Source organism: Ahaetulla prasina, chromosome 1 (assembly GCF_028640845.1).
Source record: "Ahaetulla prasina isolate Xishuangbanna chromosome 1, ASM2864084v1, whole genome shotgun sequence".
In the NCBI taxonomy this organism is placed as follows: domain Eukaryota; kingdom Metazoa; phylum Chordata; class Lepidosauria; order Squamata; family Colubridae; genus Ahaetulla; species Ahaetulla prasina.
The window spans coordinates 113,806,887-113,829,268 of NC_080539.1; the positions used below are offsets into that span (position 1 = coordinate 113,806,887).

The 22,382-nt window shown below is 41.7% G+C and overlaps 1 protein-coding gene across 1 annotated transcript in view; it reads left to right on the forward strand.

The window, feature by feature from the left end:
* Positions 1–8,337: 8,337 nt before the first annotated feature.
* The window catches only part of GPRC6A (G protein-coupled receptor class C group 6 member A), a 31,029-nt gene continuing 16,984 nt past the window's right edge, over positions 8,338–22,382 (forward strand). The window contains exons 1-2 of the mRNA XM_058163855.1: positions 8,338–8,531; positions 14,770–15,073. Of these exons, the coding sequence (XP_058019838.1) occupies positions 8,338–8,531; positions 14,770–15,073 (498 nt within the window). The remainder of the gene's footprint in view (positions 8,532–14,769; positions 15,074–22,382) is intronic.

Genomic DNA, 22,382 nt, shown 5'->3' on the forward strand with positions numbered 1-22,382 from the left:
CTACTAAATCATGGTTTGCTGATTCATGGTACTCTTTAGAGGTGAGCAACTTGTGAGAACTTCCAGATATTGCTGAACTACAGTTCTTAGCATTCTTCACTACTGCCATGCTTTCAGAGACTGCTAGGAATTGATTCAACAACATCTGAAGGATAACAGGTTTTTATCCAAAGCATGGTGGAATACAAAAAAATATATGATATATTGTACTTTCGGCATTCCTTCCTTTCATTTTTAGGATTAAAAAAACGTCTCACAAATGAAGACAAATATTCATTTCCCAGGATAATATTGTAGGATCCAATCTGAGTCGGTCACCAGAATCAGAGGTTTAGTCTTCCAAGCTTTCAGATTCATGCTGGAGCCTATCCTCAGGGAAACTCTCTCTTTCCAGAAAGTGTCTGAAAAGAGAAAAGTTCCTTGAGGATGGGCTCCAGCACAAATCTGAAAGTTTGAAAGAATAAACCTTTGGTCCTGGTGACCGACTCACGTTGCATCCTGCAAAACTTAATTTACTCACATACACAAAAAAAGGTTATAGGGTAGACATTAAAAGATGAATGCTCTAGTTCAGGGGTGTCAAACTGGATTTCTCTGAGGGCCACATCAGCATTGTAGTTGTCCTCCGTGGTGGGGGCTGGTGGGGCAAACGGGACAGATGGCAGATGGGACAGATGCCTCCTGCAGCACCCTGTCGGCCAAAATGCGATTGTGTGTGTGTGGGGGGGTTGCTACAGTGGTGAGTTTCAAATTTTTTTACTACCGGTTCTGTGGGTGTGGCATGGTGGGTGTAGCATGTCTTGGTGGGTGTGGCTTGGTGGGCATGGCAGGGGAAGGATATTGTAAAATCTCCAGTCTCTCCCCACTCCAGGGGAAGGTTACTGCAAAATCCCCATTTCCTCCCGATCAGCTGGGACTTGGGAGGCAGAGAATAGTTGGGGATGGGGCCAGTCAGAATTTTTACTACCGGTTCTCCGAACTACTCAAATTTTCCACTACTGGTTCTCCAGAACTGGTCCGAACCTGCTGAAACCCACCTCTGGTTTGCTACCAGAGGAATCGCGGGCCGGTCCTTTGCTATTTCAGGCCGCCCTCATGGCCAGATCTAAGCACCCCATGGGCCTGATCTAGCCCATGGGCCTTGAGTTTGATACCTCTCCTCTAGATAGTGAGGAATTTAAACCAGTAAATACTGGAGATCATCTGTATTGATCTTCAATTCTCATCATAACCATAATAAAATGGAATCAGGTCTCTGTGTTCTACAAATATAAGAGTTATCAAAAAAGTAAGCTGGAAATAGTATTACACAAGCTTTTGAAAGGAACATTGGAATTACAATTCATGACAGAATTACAAAGAAAGAAAGAAATAACAATGTTGGGGAAAATTCACATGCTCTGTCATGTGCCTTAGCTGGTTGAACCAACTTTTTAAAAACAAAGAAATGAATAAAAATGTAGTTTTTTAGTTGTCCTCTGTACTTCCTGAAACAAGCAATTTAATACACAAAATAGATAAGCATTTTACAAAATTGAGTAAAAGCAGAATGTTTGCAGTATAACTTACAAAGCAAAATGAAGCTACTGAGATCTAAACTAAAGATACAGGATATACAAAAATGTGTATTTTTCTCCCACTCTCTCCCAGGGATAAAGTATACCCCTCAAAGAACAGACTAGATGGACTCAAAGAATCCATGGTGATTTGTACTGCCTCAGTTTCTTGGAGAGCCATTTGTCTGGAATGGTTTGAAGATTCCTGCACTCAGATCCAAGTTCCTTCCATTCCTATGATTCAAAGTCCTCACCAAGGAGAGGCGATCTACAGATTTCTTCTCAAACAGGGTAGTTTGGTTGGTCTCAGCAGATATTGGAAATCTTCCTTTCTTCGATGGAAAAAATGTATACAAAGCATACATACAAATGCAGCATGGGAAAATGTTCCCACAGGTGCTTTTTCAAGAGGCAATTGGACTTTCTTTGTTTTTCCTTGAAGACTTTTTGCTTCTCATCCAAGAAGTTTCTTCCATACTAAAAAACTGAATCTTCTTCAGTTCTGAAGAGAACTAAAGAAGTTTTTTGGATGAAAAGCAAAACTTCTTCAGGGAAAAACACAGAAAATCCAGTTGCCTCTTGAAAAAGTACCTTTGGGAAAATCATGACCTGGATGACTAAAAATCTCCATAGACATGGGAAAATGTATGGTAAGGAGAAGGAGAAGGAGAAGGAGAAGGAGAAGGTGAAGGAGAAGGAGAAGGAGAAGAAAGAGAAGACTTAAGAGTGCTATTAAGAACATGGGAAACAATCTTATGTCAAGTAACACTTTACGAGACATGGACAGACAAAAAAACACATACATAACTCATATATATATATATATACATACACATATATATATATATACACACACACACACACATACACACACACACACACATACATACACACACAGACAGACACACACACACACACACATATTTATGAACAATTCTAAAAACAAAAGATTAATAATCAGTATCTTGTGTTTCCATTAATAATATCAAATCATGCTCCAATTATGTTATGTTTATTTTGTAAACTTCCATTCCTAATGTGAAAGCCCTCAATGTTTTCTTATCTAGTATAATCCATGTAATTCTATTTAAAACAACTTGGTGTGTAGCCAGAAACCATGGCATGATTTCCAGATCCTCCCAGCTACTAAGAATAGAATCAAAAAACATCCCAAGCAATCACAAAGATCCTGAAGGTTCTAAAATCTGTTTCAAGCATGTGCTAATTGATGCACATCCTGGAAGAAGCACTTGTCAATGAACTGCTTCCAAAACTCCAAAGAATAGCATCAACCAGCATGGAAGAAATATATAAAATCTCAAAAATTCATATAAAAGACAGTTGAATGAAATTAGATATATTCAGTCACCGAGATGCTATCAAAAACAGGACTTTGAGGGAGATAAGCGGGGGTTCACTCAGCAGAAAGAATGGACCCTTGCTGCCCTTCTTAAGATTGAAGGCCTGACTGTTTCTGCAGGCATTAGGGCTAGAATGTTAGAGAAGTTTCCTGCAAGGTGGAGTATTTGTTGGCATTCCCCCAACTGAAGTCTGTGTCTGTCTTGTTGGGTTTGGTTCTGCAACCCAACAAGACAGACACAGACTTCAGAGGATAATTAGAACTGCAGAAAAAACAATGGCTACCAACCTGCCTTCCATTGACCTGTATACTGCACAAGTCAAAAAGAGAGCTGTGAAAATATTTACAGACCCCTCACATCCTGGACATAAATTGTTTCAACTTCTACCCTCAAAATGACGCTATAAAGCACTGCACACCAGAACAACTAGACACAAGAACAGTTTTTTCCCAAATGCCATCACTCTGCTAAACAATTAATTCTGTCAACACTGTCAAACTATTTACTAAATCAGCACTACTATTAATCTTCTCATCGTTCACAGCACCCATCTCCTTCCACTTATGACTGTATGGCTGTAACTTTGTTGCTTGTATCCTTACGATTTATATTGACTGTTTTCTAACATGATTTGATTGCTTATTCATACCCTATGACTATCATTGTTGTACCTTATGATTCTTGATGAATGTATCTTTTCTTTTATGTACACTGAGAGCATATGCACCAAGACAAATACCTTGTATGTCCAATCACAGTTGGCCAATAAAAAATTCTATTCTATTCTATTCTATTCTATTCTATTCTATTCTATTCTATTCTATTCTATTCTATTCTATTCTATTTGTGTGTTTGGTCGTTGTTTTCTGTATTGCACTTCTTTTATTATTGTACACTGCTTGAAGTGAGTTTTGTAAATTGGGTGGCCATATAAATACTCTAAACCAGGGGTCTCCAACCTTGGCAATTTTAAGACTTGTGGACTTCAGCTCCCAGAATTCTTGGACTTGAAGTCCACAAGTCTTAAAGTTGCCAAGGTTGGAGAACCCTGCTCTAAACAACTAAACATATATGGAAAGCAGTACCTGTTGTAGTACCTGTTCCCAGTACCTTGGGAATCCTGAGCTTTGCTATAGCTTCTTATCTGAACTCTAAACTTCTTCAGTTGGATGTAGGGCACATCGTTTTAATTTTATCTCAAGGTTGTCTCAATAACTGTGGTTTGAGGTCATGTCCTTCCATTGCAGCCCTCTTGTTATCTCAACCCATGATCCCATTTTGGATTTTCAGATCCAGTATGAAAGGGGTGCTTTCCATGTTCTAACAGCCCTATGTGAACAATGTGCAATGCTCATGAGCAGTCAGAGGGTACAATCTGCTCAGTTCTTTTTGGCTACTTTCCCCAAGTTGACGACTAATCTGCTGCCCTGAGTGATTTCCTTGGGTGCTTTTGCTGCTTACAGCTCATACATCACATTAAATGAGCTGTTGCCAGCAAAGCACAACACCAACCCTGCTTAACTCTCTGCCTGACAATGCCTGCCCATCCTGAAATGTCTAATCCAGAAAGTTAAGGCCAGGAAAAGTGCCAGCTTTTGTTACTCCATCCCTGATGGATCAAGTTTTGCACGTAGTCCCCAAGATCTTCCTAATAAAGCAAGATAAACCATGCCGGAAAATATGGTGAGTGGAAACTTTCAACTCCTATTTACTGAGAACCTCGTCTCCTGTACCTGATACTTGGGCATGGGATGATTCAGGTTACCTGGTAGCTCCACTAACTTGAATCAGGCATTGTAGATGATCCACACATGGATGGGTGCTTCTCAGTAATGCAGGAGCTGAAAACGCCCGCCCACAACTGCAAATACACATCTGGCAGAGGATAAAGGCACTGTTCCAGCCACCTGTCAAAATTCACTTCCTCCTCTAACCCTAGTCTATTTTACAGAGAATGACTAGCAGTTGATATTCTTGTCTGCAGAGATATCCACCAATTGCTGCACCTTAACCTGCAGTAGAAGCTTAGAAAAACACTCTTTGCCAGTTATTGTTTTTTTTAAAATAAGCCCAAGTAGAGATTGGCTGTGCAGACATGGCAAATTTATGCTGGCATACTTGGTGACACCTCCCAAAGAATTTTGCCCTTTCTCTTCACTGTATCTTTGAAAACCTTGACCTCTGTTTGCTAGCTTTCACTCTGTTTACAGCCCTTAAGCTTTGTTCTGGTGAAGTGAAAATAAATACATTTGAATCCAATTTAACAGGCAGATTAGCTCGTTACAGCCCAATGTACAGTCCAAAATAGGTGCATTGTTTTACATCAAGGATAAGATAAAGGGATTAATTCAGGTATAGCAAAATGCAAAGGAAGATGTTTTCCATTCAAAATGGATGCTGACTGCAGAGAGAAGGAAGATGATGAAATGAGAGACAGTTCATATGGAATACAAGGAATCATAAGGTAAACCAGGTCAGAAAAAATATGCAGAATATGGTTTTTGGAATTCTTCAGCAGTGGCCGTAAGAAACTCTTTTTTTTTCTGTGTAACAAAGCAATCTGTTACATTGGTATGTGTCACACACACACACACACACACACACACACACACACACACACACACACACATTATACATTATACATATATATACAATCTATATCTATCTATCTATCTATCTATCTATCTATCTATCTATCTATCTATCTATCTATCTATCTATCTCTGCCTGCCTCTCTCTCTCTCTCTCTGCCTGCCTGCCTGCCTATCTCTCTATCTCTCTTTCTGCCTATCTATCTATTTATCTATCTATTTATCTATTATCATGTATCTATGTATCTCGAGCCATGGTGGTGCAGTCATTATAAAGCGGTATTATAGACTGCCTCTGCTCACACTGCCAGGAGTTCAATTCCTTTGATTCTGACCCGCTCAAGATTGATTCACCCTTCCATCCTTCTGAGGTTGGTAAAATAAGGAGCCAGATTGTTGGGAGCAATATACTGATTCTGTAAAACCATTTAGAGAGGGCTTTAAAGCACTATGAAGTGCTATATCAGTTTAAGTGTTATTGCCATTGCTCTCTCTCTATCTAGCATCAGAGTGCCAAATAGAACCTATAGTGGAAACTTTGCTGTTTTCCTGGCTGGGAAAATGTAGCAATAATTATATCTATAATCTAGGCATACTTTTATAATATTTTAGATTTTATATTTCATATTTTGTATTTTTATCTCTTGTGTTTTTATCAAAATGTGATGTGAATGTGTCATACTTGTGGATACATGTTGCCTCTATGTTTGTGTGGGTCAATAAGTAAGATACGTGCAGATGTGATGCTTTTGTGCGTCTCAGCCAGTGTGTGTCTGTATTCTCACCAGTGGTGGGATTCAAAATTTTTACTACTGGTTCTGTGGGCGTGGCTTGGTGGGTGTGGCATGGTTTGGTGGGTGTGGCTTGGTGGGCGGGCAGAGGAAGGATACTGTAAAATCTCCATTCCCACCCCACTCCAAGGGAAGGTTGCTGCAAAATCCCCATTTCCTCCTGATCAGCTGGGACTTGGGAGGCAGAGAATAGATGGGGGCGGGGCCAGTCAGAGGTACCAGTTCTCCAAATTACTCAAAATTTCTGCTACCGGTTCTCCAGAACTGGTCAGAACCTGCTGAATACCACCTCTGATTCTCACCCTACATACCAGAACTAATCCAGTTCTGTTGAACCCTGCTAAGGAAGAAGACAGAGTCTAAGTCCCTTCACATAATTTATTTTCAATATTCAGTTGGGTTGGAAAGAATACAAAGGTTTTTCATCTTTCTAATGAAGGATTCTCCAAGTGTCTGGTTCCTGAAGAGAACTTTGGCTAAGTGCCAAAGGATTTTAGCATTTAAGCAAATGCTTATAGTTTTCGGCATGAGTAGGCAAAAACAGAAGCAATCTTGTAGCATCTCGTCATACCAACAATTGTTCTTAAATGGCCTACGTTGGTCAAAATATGTATGCCTTTTTAAAATGTAAATATTAATCTGAAAAAACTAATCAGACTTTTTCTGATTTTTAGCTATCAGAAACCTCCTTCTGGAATGTTTGTCATGAATGGGGCAATTACTGTTAAGCATGAGAAGACAGACTAAAGGATTGGAGTAATATGTTGAATAACTTAAGACACTTGGGGCACAACATCTTAGATGGGACAAAACTGACACCTGTTCAAATTGTTATGGGAGATGAAAAAATTATACCACCTCAGAATACACAGAAGCACCGTGAGCAAAGCGAGTGTGCGCACACACGCACTCACAATTCCGAACCAGTAGCGAAGATAAGTGGAACCCACTACTGAAGGTTGGACCGTGGAAATTCTGGCAGGCAAACCAGGACCTCCTACCAAGCTGAGAAACTGCTCACTTGGATCTCCACAAAACAGCAAAACTGCTTTTATAGCATTAGAAACACAGAAAACTGACAGCAGAAAAACCCATAGTGATCCATTGAGTGTGTCCTTTGAGGATTTTTTGGGTTATTGTTTGTTTTCATTTTTTAAATTTATTATTGTTTAATTATTTTTATTTTCTTTTTTTGTCAGATGATGGACATGTGTTTATTCCTAAGCATGTTTAAACTCAATTACAGATAATTGACCCACTACCTCTGCTGGAAGTTGGTTCTGAGCTTCCACTACCCATGAAGTATTACTTTCTGACATTACTTTTGAGCTTCCCTCCTGTCAGTTTGAGGTTATGCCCCCGTAGTGCCTGGTTTTTCCTTAAAACTGAAAATACTGCCTTATTCTAGAACCTTATTCATACACCCTTAATATATTTAAAGGTTACAACCAGATTCCCACCCACCACCCCGTCTTCTGTCCTCCAGGCTGTACATATTCGGTTCCTCCAATCCTGGAGGTCCCTCAGACCTTTTTTGCTTCCCAGATTATCCTTTATCACAACCAATGCAGCCTTGAAACCTCCAGAAATGCAAGCAGGGGATAATGGGAAGTGTGCTGCATTGGATGAGGATGATGGAAGTTATAATTCAGTGTATCTGAAAAAATACCTTAAGGAAGCCTGTTTGGTCAGAAAGGTCTTCCTTCCTTCCTTCCTTCCTTCCTTCCTTCCTTCCTTCCTTCCTTCCTTCCTTCCTTCCTTCCTTCCTTCCTCTCTCTCTCTCTCTCTCACACACACACACACACAGAGAGACAGACATACAAACACACACACTCACCACCCCCAATAGCTCCTCCAGTGGTCTATTAAACAAGACCTGTCAGAGCTGGTAACCAGCATTTGGTTAAGGCGTGTGTCTGCCTTCCAGAACAGCTCCTTTTCCCTTTACGTTATTTACAGGTGAAATAGGAATGGTGTTGTTTGCCGAGCTGCTTGCTTAATTGACTGAAGGCAGCTAAAGATCAAATGCAAGAGAACGATGGCAATATTTGGTCTGTTAATAGCTGTCTTCCTGATTTGCTCTTCTCTTGGTGACTCCTGCCGGAGCCTTGATGACTTTGTGGGTGCCAGTTCTCCTGGAGATATTGTCATTGGAGGCTTGTTTGCAATTCATAGCAAAATGTTACATTCTGGAGAGAAGCCCCTCAAACCTATGATTGCCAATTGTGCTGGGTGAGTAACAACGACCGGCTTTCTGCCATAAAAGTGTTACGAGGAAAATGACATGAAAGTGAACAGGGCTAACTCAAAAGGGGGAGAGGACTGGAAATTTAGTTGATTTTTAAATGATTCTTACTTAAAAGATGGGGTTTGATCTGTCAGTTGAGGTAAAGGGACTGCATGACTAGAGGACTGCTATACTAATATAGGCAGATAAAAATCTAGTACCAGGGATTAGGGAGAGCTTCAACATCTATCTTACTCAGATGTTATAAAATAAAAATTAATGGAATTTATCTTTATGCCAACACTGTAGGATTGTGCTGTAAAACTAATCTGTAAATTATGGTATTACATTGATCCATTGAATTCAACAAGCCTTATTTCTAAGTACGGATGCAGAAAGAAGTACCGTATGTTGTTGATTTATATCTCTTTTGCAATATGATTAATTATTGCAAATTTTTAATATTTAGTTCCATGACACAGCAATATGACTTTAAACACATTATGGGACCAGAATCTAGACCAAGTATACAATATCTTTTGTGTTGCAGTGTTGTATATAACTTTTTTTTTAAGTAACTGGAAATAGAAACTTTTATATAATGATTCAGATGCAACCACATTGAGAGTCTGGGAATTGATATCAGATCTAAAGATGATTAAGGTACTAGATCCAGACTATAATAATCTGGACAACCACTAGATAGCATCAAAAAAGTACATCAATTTCTGCCTCCTTACTGCCATCTAGTGATCATGCAGAATTTTGCTGCATTAGCCTCAATGAATACAGTCCATTAATTTTATCATTCTTCTCAAAAATTTATAAAGGCCATGCTTGGAATAGCAAGAATTTCACAAAATAAAGTCACTTTACCTAAGAACTGACTTCTATATTATATATTAATAGTGAAGCAATCCATCATCGCTACCTGTCAGTCAACATTATCAAAGTGCATCTCAAAGGGTAATTAAATTATCTTCCTTCCTTTATTCATAACAGCTGTTCCCCCCAACTCAAAAGATACCAAATTTGGCCAGATGACCACTAGAGAGCAGCAAAGAAATACAGAAAATACTAAAGCTTGCCATCTGGTGTAGAACCACAATTTTGCAGCCCAGATCTAAAAGTCCTATCCAAACTGATGTGTTCCAAATATGTGGAAATGGAATTCTCAGGTAGCACAGCCTAGGATCCTCTGGGTTGGACAACCCCTGTGAAGTCAGTAGAAGTCACTAAGCCAAGGAAAACATTGCTGGATTAACGCAATTAGCAATTAGCATTTAGACTTATATCCCGATTCATAGTGCTTTACAGGACTCTCTGAGAGATTTACAGAGTCAGCCTATTGCTCTGGGTTCTCATTTTACTGACTTCGAAAGGATGGAAGGCTGAGTCAACCTTGAGCCAGTCAGAATCGAATTGTTGATTAGGATGTGGGCATGTCAGAATACCCAAGGATACAAACAATACCACACCCCAATCAAATTCAGGCTTGACACTAATCATGACAGCGAGCAGTGACTTAGCCTGCAGTACTTCATTCTAACCATGGCAGGCTGTTTTTCTAGGTGCCTTTGTGAGACAAGGAAAGAGTTAATGAGGTCAGCAGGAGTACTATTGAGTACTGTTGAGAGTGTGGTGGCACACCAGTTACCCCAGTACCTGGATGAATCTGTCTATCTAGACCCGTTCCAGTCCGGTTTCCGACCCGGGTACAGCACGGAGACAGCTTTGGTCGCATTGGTGGATGACCTCTGGAGGGCCCGGGATAGAGGTTATTCCTCTGCCCTGGTTCTCCTTGATCTCTCAGCGGCTTTTGATACCATCGACCATGGTATCCTGCTGCGACGGTTGGGGGGATTGGGTGTGGGAGGCACCGTACTTCGGTGGTTCTCATCCTATCTCTCCGACCGATCGCAGACGGTGTTGGCAGGGGGGCAGAGGTCGACCTCGAGGCGCCTCCTTTGTGGGGTGCCACAGGGGTCGGTTCTCTCGCCTCTCCTGTTCAACATCTACATGAAGCCACTGGGCGAGATCATCAGTGGTTTTGGGGTGAGTTATCAACTGTATGCGGATGACACCCAGCTGTACATTTCCACCCCTGACCACCCCAATGAAGCTGTTGAAGTGTTGTCTCGGTGTGTGGAGGCCGTACGGGTCTGGATGGGGAGAAACAGGCTCAAGCTCAACCCCTCCAAGACTGAGTGGCTGTGGATGCCAGCATCCCGGTACAGTCAGCTGCAACCGCGGCTGACTGTTGGGGGCGAATCATTGGCCCCAATGGAGAGGGTGCGCAATTTGGGGGTTCTCCTGGATGGACGGTTGTCCTTTGAAGATCATTTGGCGACCGTCTCCAGGAGAGCTTTTTACCAGGTTCGCCTGGTCCGCCAGTTGCGCCCCTTTCTAGACCGGGATGCCTTATGCACGGTCACTCATGCCCTCGTCACTTCTCGCCTGGACTACTGTAATGCTCTCTACATGGGGCTCCCCTTGAGGTGCACCCGGAGACTTCAGTTAGTTCAGAATGCAGCCGCTGGTGATAGAGGAGCCACTCGTGGCTCCCATATAACACCGATCCTGCGCAGGCTGCACTGGCTACCTGTGGTTTTCGAGTGCACTTCAAGGTGTTGGTTACCACCTTTAAAGCGCTCCATGGCATAGGACCGGGATATCTTGGGACCGCCTTCTGTTACCACATGCCTCCCACCGACATGCGCTCTCATAGAGAGGGCCTCCTCAGGGTGCCGTCAGCCAGACAGTGCAGGCTGGCGACCCCAGGGAGAGCCTTCTCTGTGGGGCACCTACCCTCTGGAATGAGCTTCCCCAGGACTTAACTTCCAGACCTCCGGACTTTTCGCCGCGAGCTTAAAACATATCTATTCTTTCGAGCAGGACTGGCTTAATAGGGTTTTAAATATGGATTTTATTGGGGTTTATTTTATATTTCGTATTGTATTTTAAATTTAGGCTATTGGAATAAGTTTTTTAAAATATTGTTTTTATTGAATGTATTGTCTTTATTTTATCTGCCTTGTTCACCGCCCTGAGTCCTCTGGGAGAAGGGCGGTATACAAATTATATTATTATTATTATTATTATTATTATTATTATTATTATTATTATTACTATAGTTTTTCAGGAGCCCATAGCAGTTACCAATACATTTTACCGTAGATATCAATGGCACTGAAAAAAGTGAATTATGACCATTTTTTCACACTTACAACTGTTGCAGCATCCCCATGGTCACATGATCAAAACTCAGACACTTGGCGACTGACTCATATTTAGGATAGTTGCATTGTCCTGGGGCCACGCGATCCCCTTTTGCGAACTTCTGATAAGCAAAGCAAAAAATGAGGAAGCCAGTTTCGCTTAACAACCCTGTCGCTAATTTAACAACTACAGTGATTCACTTAACAACTGTGGCTGGAATGGTCATAAAATGGGGCTAATTTCACTGGACAAATGTCTCACTTAGCAACAAAAACTTTGGGCTCTGTTGTGGTCGAAAGTCGAGGACTACCTGTACTTCTATTGGCAGTGTTGAGATAATTACCGTATCCCGACTCTGACACTTCTAAAGAATTGGACCATTAAAGAGAAGCTTATGCAGAGGTCCTAGGTGCCCATGCAGACCTTTGCTTCACTACCATCATCCACTCTATTCTATTCACCAGTATCATGTCCAAAGGATAAATTAGACAGCACCACCACCAGATGGATTCGTAACTGGCTGACCAACCGCACTCAACGTGTAGTCCTCAACGGAACTACATCCACATGGAGGGAAGTATGCAGTGGAGTACCCCAAGGCTCTGTTTTAGGCCCAGTACTCTTCAACATCTTCATCAATGACTTGGACGAGGGGATAGATGGGGAACTCATCAAATTTGCAGATGACACCAAGCTGGCAGGAATAGCCAACACTCCAGAAGATAGGCTCAAGTTACAGAAAGATCTTGACAGACTTGAACATTGGGCGCTATCTAACAAAATGAAATTCAACAGTGAAAAAAGTAAGGTTCTACATTTAGGCCAAAAACAAAATGCACCAGTACCGTATATGTGGTACCTTGCTCAATAGTAGTACCTGTGAGAGGGATCTTGGAGTCCTAGTGGATAACCATTTAGATATGAGCCAGCAGTGTGCAGCAGCTGTTAAAAAGCCAACACAGTTCTGGGCTGCATAAACAGAGGATAGAATCAAGATCACGTGAAGTGTTAGTACCACTTTATAATGCCTTGGTAAGGCCACACTTGGAATATTGCATCCAGTTTTGGTCGCCACGATGTAAAAAGATGTTGAGACTCTAGAAAGAGTGCAGAGAAGAGCAACAAAGATGATTAGGGACTGGAGGATAAAACATATGAAGAACGGTTGCAGGAACTGGGTATGTCTAGTTTAACAAAAAGAAGGACTAGGGGAGACATGATAGCAGTGTTCCAATATCTCAGGGGCTGCCACAGAGAAGTGGGAGTTGGGCTGTTCTCCAAAGCACCTGAGGGTAGAACAAGAAGCAATGGGTGGAAACTGATCAAGGAAAGAAGCAACTTAGAACTAAGGAGAAATTTCCTGACAGTTAGAACAATTAATAAGTGGAACGACTTGCCTTCAGAAGTTGTGAATGCTCCAACACTGGAAATTTTTAAGAAAATGTTGGATAACCATCTGACTGAGATGGTGTAGGGTTTCCTGCCTGGGCAGGGGGTTGGACTAGAAGGCCTCCAAGGTCCCTTCCAACTCTGATGTTATGTTATGTTATGTTATGTTAAATGCTGCTCTCCCTCAAAGGGGGTCCTAGGATCTAGGAAAGAAGGCTAGGAAATGGTAAGGTACTTAATCTTCTTCCTCCAGGAAATAAAAATAGAAATGGGAATGGGAATGGGAATGGGAATAGAATAGAATAGAATAGAATAGAATAGAATAGAATAGAATAGAATAGAATAGAATAGAATAGAATAGAATAGAATAGAATAGAATAGAATTGGAAGGAACCTTGGAGGTCTTCTAGTCCAGCTCTCTGCTCAAGCAGGAGAACCTATACCACTTCAGATAAATGACTGTCTCTTCTTAAAAACCTCCAGTGATGGAGCATTCATGATTTCTGAAGGCAAGCTGTTCCACTGGTTAATTGTCCTCACTGTTAGGAAGTCTCTCCTTAATTCCAGGTTGCTTCTCTCTTTGATTAGTTTCTAACCATTGTTTCTTGTCCTGCTGTTTGATGCTTTGGAGAATAATTTGACCCCCCTCTTCTTTGTGGCAGCCCTAGTGGTGAAATTCAATTTTTTTTTACTACTGGTTCTATGGGTGTGGCTTGGTGGGCGTGGTGTGGCTTGATGGGCGTGGCTTGGTGGGCATGGCAGGAGAAGGATACTGCAAAATCTCCATTTCCACGCCACTCTGGGACCATCCAGCAGTGGTATTTGCCAGTTCTCCGAACTACTCAAAATTTCCGCTACTGGTTCTCCAGAACCTGTCAGAACCTGCTGGGTTTCACCCCTGGGCAGCCCCTCAAATACTGGAATACTGCTATCATGTTATCCCTAATTCTTTTTTTCTTTAGACTAGCTAAACTGAGATCCTGCAGCCGTTCTTCATATGTTTTAGTCTTCTGGCCTTTGATCATCTTAGTTGCTTTAAAACTTAGATGAACTAGTTTTGAGCATGATAAACCCATCTGGAGAAAGAAAAAGAACATTGCGGGGCTCAGTAACCTAAAAGCAGTGGAGATAGCTTGTTGCCTTTGTCAATTGTCTGACCCGAACAGCGCAATTAGTTGTCAGAGATGGAGCATGAGTCCTTCGGGAGAAGGGCGGTATAAAAATCTAAATAATAAATAAATAAATAAATAAATTTCAACATACAGTAGATGGAGACCTAGAAGAATCTAGTATGTATGTAAATACATTCATCTGTTCTAAAATCCTAGAAAACATTCAAAGGTTATTTATTCTGGGCAACCACTGAAGAATGGCATTTTTATTGTTTTCTGGAAATCAGAGATAAATCTAACCGTATACATCTATAGAGGAGAGTTCAAATAATATTGACAAATGCCTGCAAGGTATTTGGACTGACTTTTCTGTCAAAGGTGTGCATTATCCGTCTTATAAGTTGAAGGGAGCTCATCACTATGAGTTTATTGTAAGCAAATAGGCAACATGCATCCTGATTTTATATAATGTCATACAGCTTCCGTTGAAAAAGCTAACAATTATTTCTGTATTTCTTGGCAGCTTTGAAGTTCAAGTGTTTCTTCAGAGTCTTGCGATGGTCCATGCCATAGAAATCATCAACAACTCCCCTCTTCTACCAGGAATTAAGCTGGGTTATGAAATCTATGACACCTGTGCAGAAGTTACCAGGGCAATGGCTGCAGCTCTGAGGTTCCTATCCAAGTTTAATGCTTCCAAAGATCTGGTAGAATTCAAATGCAACTATTCAGATTACACACCCCGAGTAAAAGCTGTCATAGGAGCCACTTATTCGGAAGTGTCTATGTCAGTTGCAAGAATATTGAATTTGCAGCTAATACCACAGGTAGGTCATTCTGGAAACGTATCTTTATTTTCAGTCAGCAAAATCTAAAGGAGTGAATATCTCAATGGCATAACTGGAAGCTGAATATAGTTAAGAAGGAGCCGCATTTGGCAGTTGCATTTCAACAACTTTCTGGATTTAGAATACAATTCTGTACAGAATTGAGTAATGTATCTGTATTTTTATAAAAGTATTTCTGTGCTGCATATTTTTCCACATGCATGATGTTGCACCCTCAAACCTTGAGAAGTAGGAAATTATGTTTAGCAAATTCTTCCAGGTAAAAATTACTCAGGTTTCTCCTGGCTGTGCTACCTTTCTACATACAGGTAGTTCTCAACTTACGGCCATTTTTTAAACAACTACTCAAAATTATGGTGGTACTGAAAAAAAGCGACTTTACCACCTGTCCTTACTCTCATGACTGTTGCAACATCATCATCTGATGAAAATTTGGATGTTTAGCAACTGGAGCATCCTGGAGTTATGTGATCACCATCTGTGACTTTTCCAAGGAGCTACTGACAAGCAAAATCAATGGTGGAAGCCAGATTCACTTAATGACCATGGCAATAAAAGGAAGTGTGACTTACTTACCAGCTGCATCACTTAGCAACAGAAGTTTCAGTCCCAACTGGGACTACTCATAGAGAAAAGCATTTTTATGAATATGCAGGACGATTTAGCAATCTGATCTCCTCTTACAATCTGATGTATTACAAAAGATTAACATCCTTCTCTATTATTCCTGTTCGCTGAAAATGCTCTTAGTTGTAGTTTAGCAATATCTAAAAGGCCAGGTTGTCAACTCTGTTTTACATATTCTAATTGGAATGGTCACTTGGGATTAGAGGCTCACATACATCTCATTTTCTGCTACATTTTCATTCATTGTGACAGCACAGCCATGAATTTGCCAGAACATGACTGTAAATATGGAGGGGGGAGGAGAGGCAACTGTAAATAGGAAGTAACGCAGTGGGATTCTACCGGTTCCACCCGGTTCGGGAGAACCGGTAGTGGTGGTGACAGGATGTCATCATGGATGCTCTGCGCATGCACAGAAGGCTCTGCACATGCTCAGAGGTGGTACGCACAAGCGAAGGGAGCGTGCACTCACATTTGAGAACCAATAGTGAAGGTAAGTGAATACCACTACTGAAGTAATGTAAACCAAATTTAAACAAAACTGTTTCTCCACTAATACCTCATCTGCATCATGCCTACTGATCTTGAAAAGAAACCTTCATTTTTTACAGTTGGTGCCTAGACAAATTTGGGTTTTTCCTTTAAATTATCTAGAAATAGGGCTGGAAGGGACCTTGGAGGTCTTCTAGCTAGTTGTTTATTGAGAAAATCATTCAAATACCTAGGCATAGTTTTCAGGCCATGATCACATGTAGATGTACAGCAAATGTAGGATAATTATGTAGTACAGAAGGCCCATTCTACACTAACAAGGCATTCTTTCTCCCTGCTGCATATGTATTTGGCCAGTCAAAGCACAGTGGCTACTCAGTGGCCAGATAGGCCTATGCAGATCCTCTTTTCCCCTCAGAAAAGTCTCAATCAAACTCTTTGCTATACCTGAAACCTGATTCTTTGCTGCAAGGTGAGCATTGAGACCAACACCTGGATATCTACTTTCACACTGTACATGTATTTTGTACCTGTAGATTTGATCCCGCAAATTCTTACAGAGAATTTTCCCGCCTTCTGCTCTAATACAATAAATTAAAAAGTTGAAGGGTTTTGCCCACCCTTTGAACTCCGCATACTTGGACAGGAGCATGCAACTGAAGGTTTGAGGCAACAGATTAATGACGGGGATGTACAGATAAATTTAGCATAGTTTCCCATGGAAATAGGGATTAGCTCCCTGTTCTGTTTCCCCCTCCCACCACTCCCAACAAAAAGTCAGTCAAAGGCGTTTTCCCAGTTGGCTGGATTCCTTCTGGCACAGAGATGTTCTGGACATGTCTCCCCACACGCCTGCCAAAATCCCTGGAGATAACCAGAAAATTATAGATAAAGCATGATTCACTCACGAACAGATTCTTCTATCTATGACACAGTTTGCCCGTGCAAATTCATTGCTTTCTCCAAGACAAAAAACCAGGAAGCTCCGCCTCCTGCTTTATAGCCCCTGTGGGTTTCACTCCGCGACTCATCATTCTCTGACCCTGTCCCAACGCCTCCTCTGTTGCGCGCACCGGTCATGTCTGCGCAGTCTCGCATCAAGCCAAGATTGTTCTTGGGGCATTGCCAAATCAGAAGGAGGCCCAGGGGAATCAGGCCTTGCCAGCCCCTCCTCCTCCTCCTGGGTCGGTGCCAGGGAGGGAGAGGGTGCAGGGGAAGCAGGCCTTGCCAGCTCCTCCTCCTCACTCTCTGAATCATCCTCCTCCAGGAGTCTGAGTCCGGGAACCTGGGTCACAACACTCCTTTAGTCTTCTTAGACCTGCCAGATATTGAAATCAAATCACAATCCATAAATATTTTCTCTTCAACATGTTTCAGTGTGGTCGCTCTTAGAAGGGAAGCAAAGTGAATTCCATTTGACTAAGGTTCTGCCTACGTGCACCGGCTGAAATTATAAATCACATTTCGTTTGTCCATTTTATGCTGATACGTAGTCATAGCTGATGTTGTCACATTTGAACAAATTATCTGGTCCCCTCAATTGCTTTTGCTTACTCTCAGACAGCTGTGATTCCGCTACTTAAACGTCAGCCAGGTTTTGCTATTTATATGCAGGGGTGGGCAGCTGGGGGTCCACAGGGGTTCGGGACATCCTCTAGCTAAAATTCTGTACAGTTCAGAGAACTCCCAAATCCCAATCCTGGCTGGCCCCGCCCTGCCCACCCCACCCCTCCCCTCCCAGGAGTCCCCACGCAGCCCATTTTGTATGCAGACAAGTGCAGGGCACGCGTGGAGGTTTGGGGAGGGTGAAAAATGGGCCTACCAGAAGTTCGGCCTTGTTGCCCTCCCGGAGGCTCCCTTGAACCCCTTGCTAAAATTTTTGAAGCCCAGCCCTGTGTATATGTGAAATGTGTAGCCGATTTATGGATATGCTTACCCAGTTTTATTCTTAGGGGTTTTATTTCCTTTGTTTCTGTGTAACTTATTTCTACCGTCAAGCTTCATTATTGGTCATGGACCTCAGGAAAGATATCTTATCTTGAGGGAGTCCTCATACACTCCCTGGTAAGAGGTGAAGAGGCTGCTGAAAGCACAGGAATAAGCAGGAGATACATGTGACTGTAGATTGTTTTGCTGAAAAGCAAGGATGCCTCGGAGGGGAAAGAAAGCTCGCCTGAGGGAATTTTAACATTTGCGATGTATAAACAGGGCTTCTCTCGCTCTTCTGTCCTTTCCTGGTAAAGTGTTCCCTGAAACCAGAAGGGAATCCAAAGAATCCAGCCATTTCAGCAAAATGCTGAAGTGACCAATGCGAAGGCATGACACAAGCTTTGCCCCTTTCCTACGTGTGTGAGATGTTGCAATACCTGGGACAAAACGTGCACTGGGACAGCCCAGTGTTTGTTTCATCGTTGCCCTCTTTCTCAGATTCAAACCTGTGTTTCCCTTCTGAGTTACAGTTATGGTTAAGGCTTCAGGATAGAAACTGAGAGACACTGAGTTTTGGTTGATCAAAGGCCTGGAGACTAAACCATATGAGGAACGGCTGCAAATTTTGGGTCTGGCTAAAGAAAACACGGGACGCGGTGGCTCAGTGGCTCAGATGCTGAGTTGTCAATCAAAAGTCAGCAGTTGAGCGGTTCAAATCCCTAGTGCCGCGTAACAGGGTGAGCTCCCATGACTTGTCCCAGCTTCTGCCAACCTAGCAGTTCAAAAGCACGTAAAAAATGCAAGTAGAAAAATAGGGACCACCTTTGGTGGGAAGGTAACAGCGTTCCATGCACCTTTGGCATTTAGTCATGCTGGCCACATGAGACATCTTCGGACCGCGTTGGCTCTTCGGCTTTGAAACAGAGATGAGCACCGCCCCCTAGAGTCAGGAACGACTAGCACATATGTGCAAGATGAACTTTTAACTTTACCTTAAAGAAAATAAGAATTAGGGGTGACATGATTGCAGTATTCCAGTATTTGAAGGGCTGGCAGAAAGAAAATGGGGTCAAATTCTTTTCCAAAGCACCAGAGGGCAGGGTTGAAAACTGATCAAAGAAAGAAGCAACCTGGAATTAAGGAGAAACTTCCTAACAGTAAGGAAAATTAACCAGTGGAACAACAGTTTGCCTTCAGGAATCATGGGTGCTCCATCACTGGAGGTTTTTAAGAAGCGTCCAAACAGTCACTTGTCTGAGATTGTATAGGCTCTCCTGCTTGAGCAGACTAGAAGACCTCCAAGGTCCCTTCCAGCTCTATTCTATTCTAACAGTTCTGCCTTGGGCATAAAGTCAGCTGGGTGACCTGGACTAGTCATTTTCTCTCAGCCCTGAGAAGAGATAAAGGCAAACCACTTCCAAAATCTTGCCAAGAAAATTGCAGGGATCTGCCTAGGTAATTGTCAGGACACAACACTGCCTCAAAGGCTGTACACACACAAACTTATTCAGTGGCCTTCAACTTACAGCAGTTTATTTATTTTATTTATTTATTTAATCAAATTTTTATACCGCCCTATCTCCCGAAGGACTCAGGGCGGTTTACAGCCCGATAAAAATACAAATATAAGACAAGATAAAACACTAATTAAAAAACTTATTTAAATAGGCCAAAATTTAAAATTACAATTAAAATAATAAAACCCCATTAAAATTAAATTTAAAATTAAAATTCTAGTCCAGTCCTGCACAAATAAATAGATGTGTTTTAAGCTCGCGGCGGAAGGTTCGAAGGTCAGGAAGTTGACGGAGTCCTGGGGGAAGTTCATTCCAGAGGGTGGGAGCCCCCACAGAGAAGGCCCTTCCCCTGGGTGTTGCCAGTAGGCACTGCCTGGCAGACGGTACCCTAAGGAGTCCCTCCCTGTGAGAGCGCACAGGTCGGTGGGAGGCAATCGGTGGCAGCAGACGGTCCCGTAAGTAGCCCGGCCCTAAGCCATGGAGCGCTTTGAAGATAGTTACCAAAACCTTGGTTCATTTAGTTCATTTAGTGGCCATTCAAAGTTGCAACGGCAGTGAAAAAAAGTGAGTTGTGATCCTTTTTCAGCATCCCCATGGTCACATGATCAAAATTCAGGCCTTTGATTCATGCTTGTGATGGTTGCAGTGTCTTTTGTGACCTTATGACAAGCAAAGTCAATAGGGAAGCATATTACTACCTTAACAACTGCTGTGTTTCACTTAACACCTGTGGCAGAAAGGTCGTAAAATGAGACAAAATTCGTTTAATAATTGTCTCACTTAGCAACAGAAATTGGGCTTAATCGTGGTTGTAAGTTGAGAACTACCTGTATTCTTTTTTCCTCCTAGTGTTCATATATTCTTCACTATTCATGTATGCCTTCACATAAATAGGTGTGCTTTACCTGTGTGTACACATACATACACACATATACTTTTTCATTTTCTAGGTAAAAAGAATGGGTTTCTACTTGAGTGTGAAATCTTAGATACGTAGCTGGGTATTATATGACATTGTTACATTTTATCTCCTCTTCCATTGAGGAGATGTCATATTAAATTCAGGGTCATCTTTTTTCTTTAAAAATGGAACCTATTTACATTTCACAAATTACCATTTAAAGCTACAAAAATTTAGGGAGTGAATGTAACTAAATAAGGAATATATTCTCAACATTGTACAACCTGCATATTTTTTAGATCATCCCACTTTGTATCTGTCACACAATCAGACTGGATTCTGTGCAATGCTGCGCATGTTGAAATCTAGAAATTTTCCTTTCCCAGACAGAAAATAATCCAGCAGTAAGAAATATTTGGCAGTAAATGAAGTTATTTGGGCTAGAAATATATACCCACTTAGCAACGCAGACATTTCCTTGAACACAAGAAGCTTTCCTTCTGAAGAAGTTGAGCAAAACTATTGGCAAGGAATGAGCCACTGTGTGCTGGCAGCTATAAGAATTTTTTCAGCCCTGGGTGAATATAACCTTCTACCTAAATAGTCAAAATGTTTTGACAACGTGACTGGTATTTTTAAGAGTTTCAATTGACCATATCAAGTGGGGTAGCTATGTCAAATACAAAACAATGAAATAGCTCTGTTGTTTTCACTTGTTAAAATTAGCATTTTTCGGAATATCTACCCTTCCTGCCTACCTTTGTTAGCATATAATCTCTACTTATTTTAAAAGATTCTGCCTGTTGGTTAGGCCACATTTCATGCCTGCTAGAGGTAATGATTCTCCCCCTTTCCCCCCCCCCCAAATATTTATCCATCATAGCTCAATTCACTCATCATGGAGCTTTACTTGGGGTGGATAATGGTGGCTAGCCTCTATCCTAGTTAGTGTTTATCCTACAGTGGTTCCATTGCAGCATAGAACCCAAATCACTCTATGAAAAATTCACTCTATGATTTTTTTAAAAATTGTGATTTTTTTACTGAGCCCAAAATGGCTGATAAGGGAAAAGTAGAAAACATGGAAGAAATCTTAGAAAAGGAATTCAAAAACATAGAAGGGAACACTAGCGCTCTTGCCTGAATGATGATTATCCAAGACTTCCATCCAGGTAAACGTATTGTATTGATTCATATATGGAGCAGAGTATTTCAGAGAACTACTATCCTCTCTCAGATTTCCCTCTAAGAAGTCAATAACCAACTTTGCTTACATTTTCTTCAAAAATGTTATATATATGCCTAAAATGCAGAGATGGAAAATGAAAGGTTTAGAGCAGGGATGTCAAACTCAATTTCATTGAGGGCCACATCAAGGTGGTGTTTGACCTCGAGGGGGTGGGGGTGGGATGGTGGCCAGGGGGCATGGCCAGTTTGATGTCACTCATGTTGGGGGCACCTGTGGTGGCCAAGTGCTAAGGCCGGACTTCCCTCAGACCCTCCCTCACTCTCATTATAATCTCCTTCCTTCCTTCCTTCCTTCCTTCCTTCCTTCCTTCCTTCCTTCCTTCCTTCCTTCTTTTTCCTTCCCTCTTCATTCTCCCTTCTTCTTCCTTCCACTCTTTCCTTATTTTTTCCTTCCTTGCTCTCTTCCCAGCTTTCCTTCTTTTTCTTTTTCTTTTTCTTTGTCTTTCCTCTTTCCCTTTCTCCTTTCCTGTCCCTTCTTGCATGCTCAAATGCAAAAGGGGAAACATTTCTCCTTTTGCTTTGCTTTTAGTTTGTTTTGCCAGCCCTCTGCCAGTGAAAACGGAGCTTGGGTGGC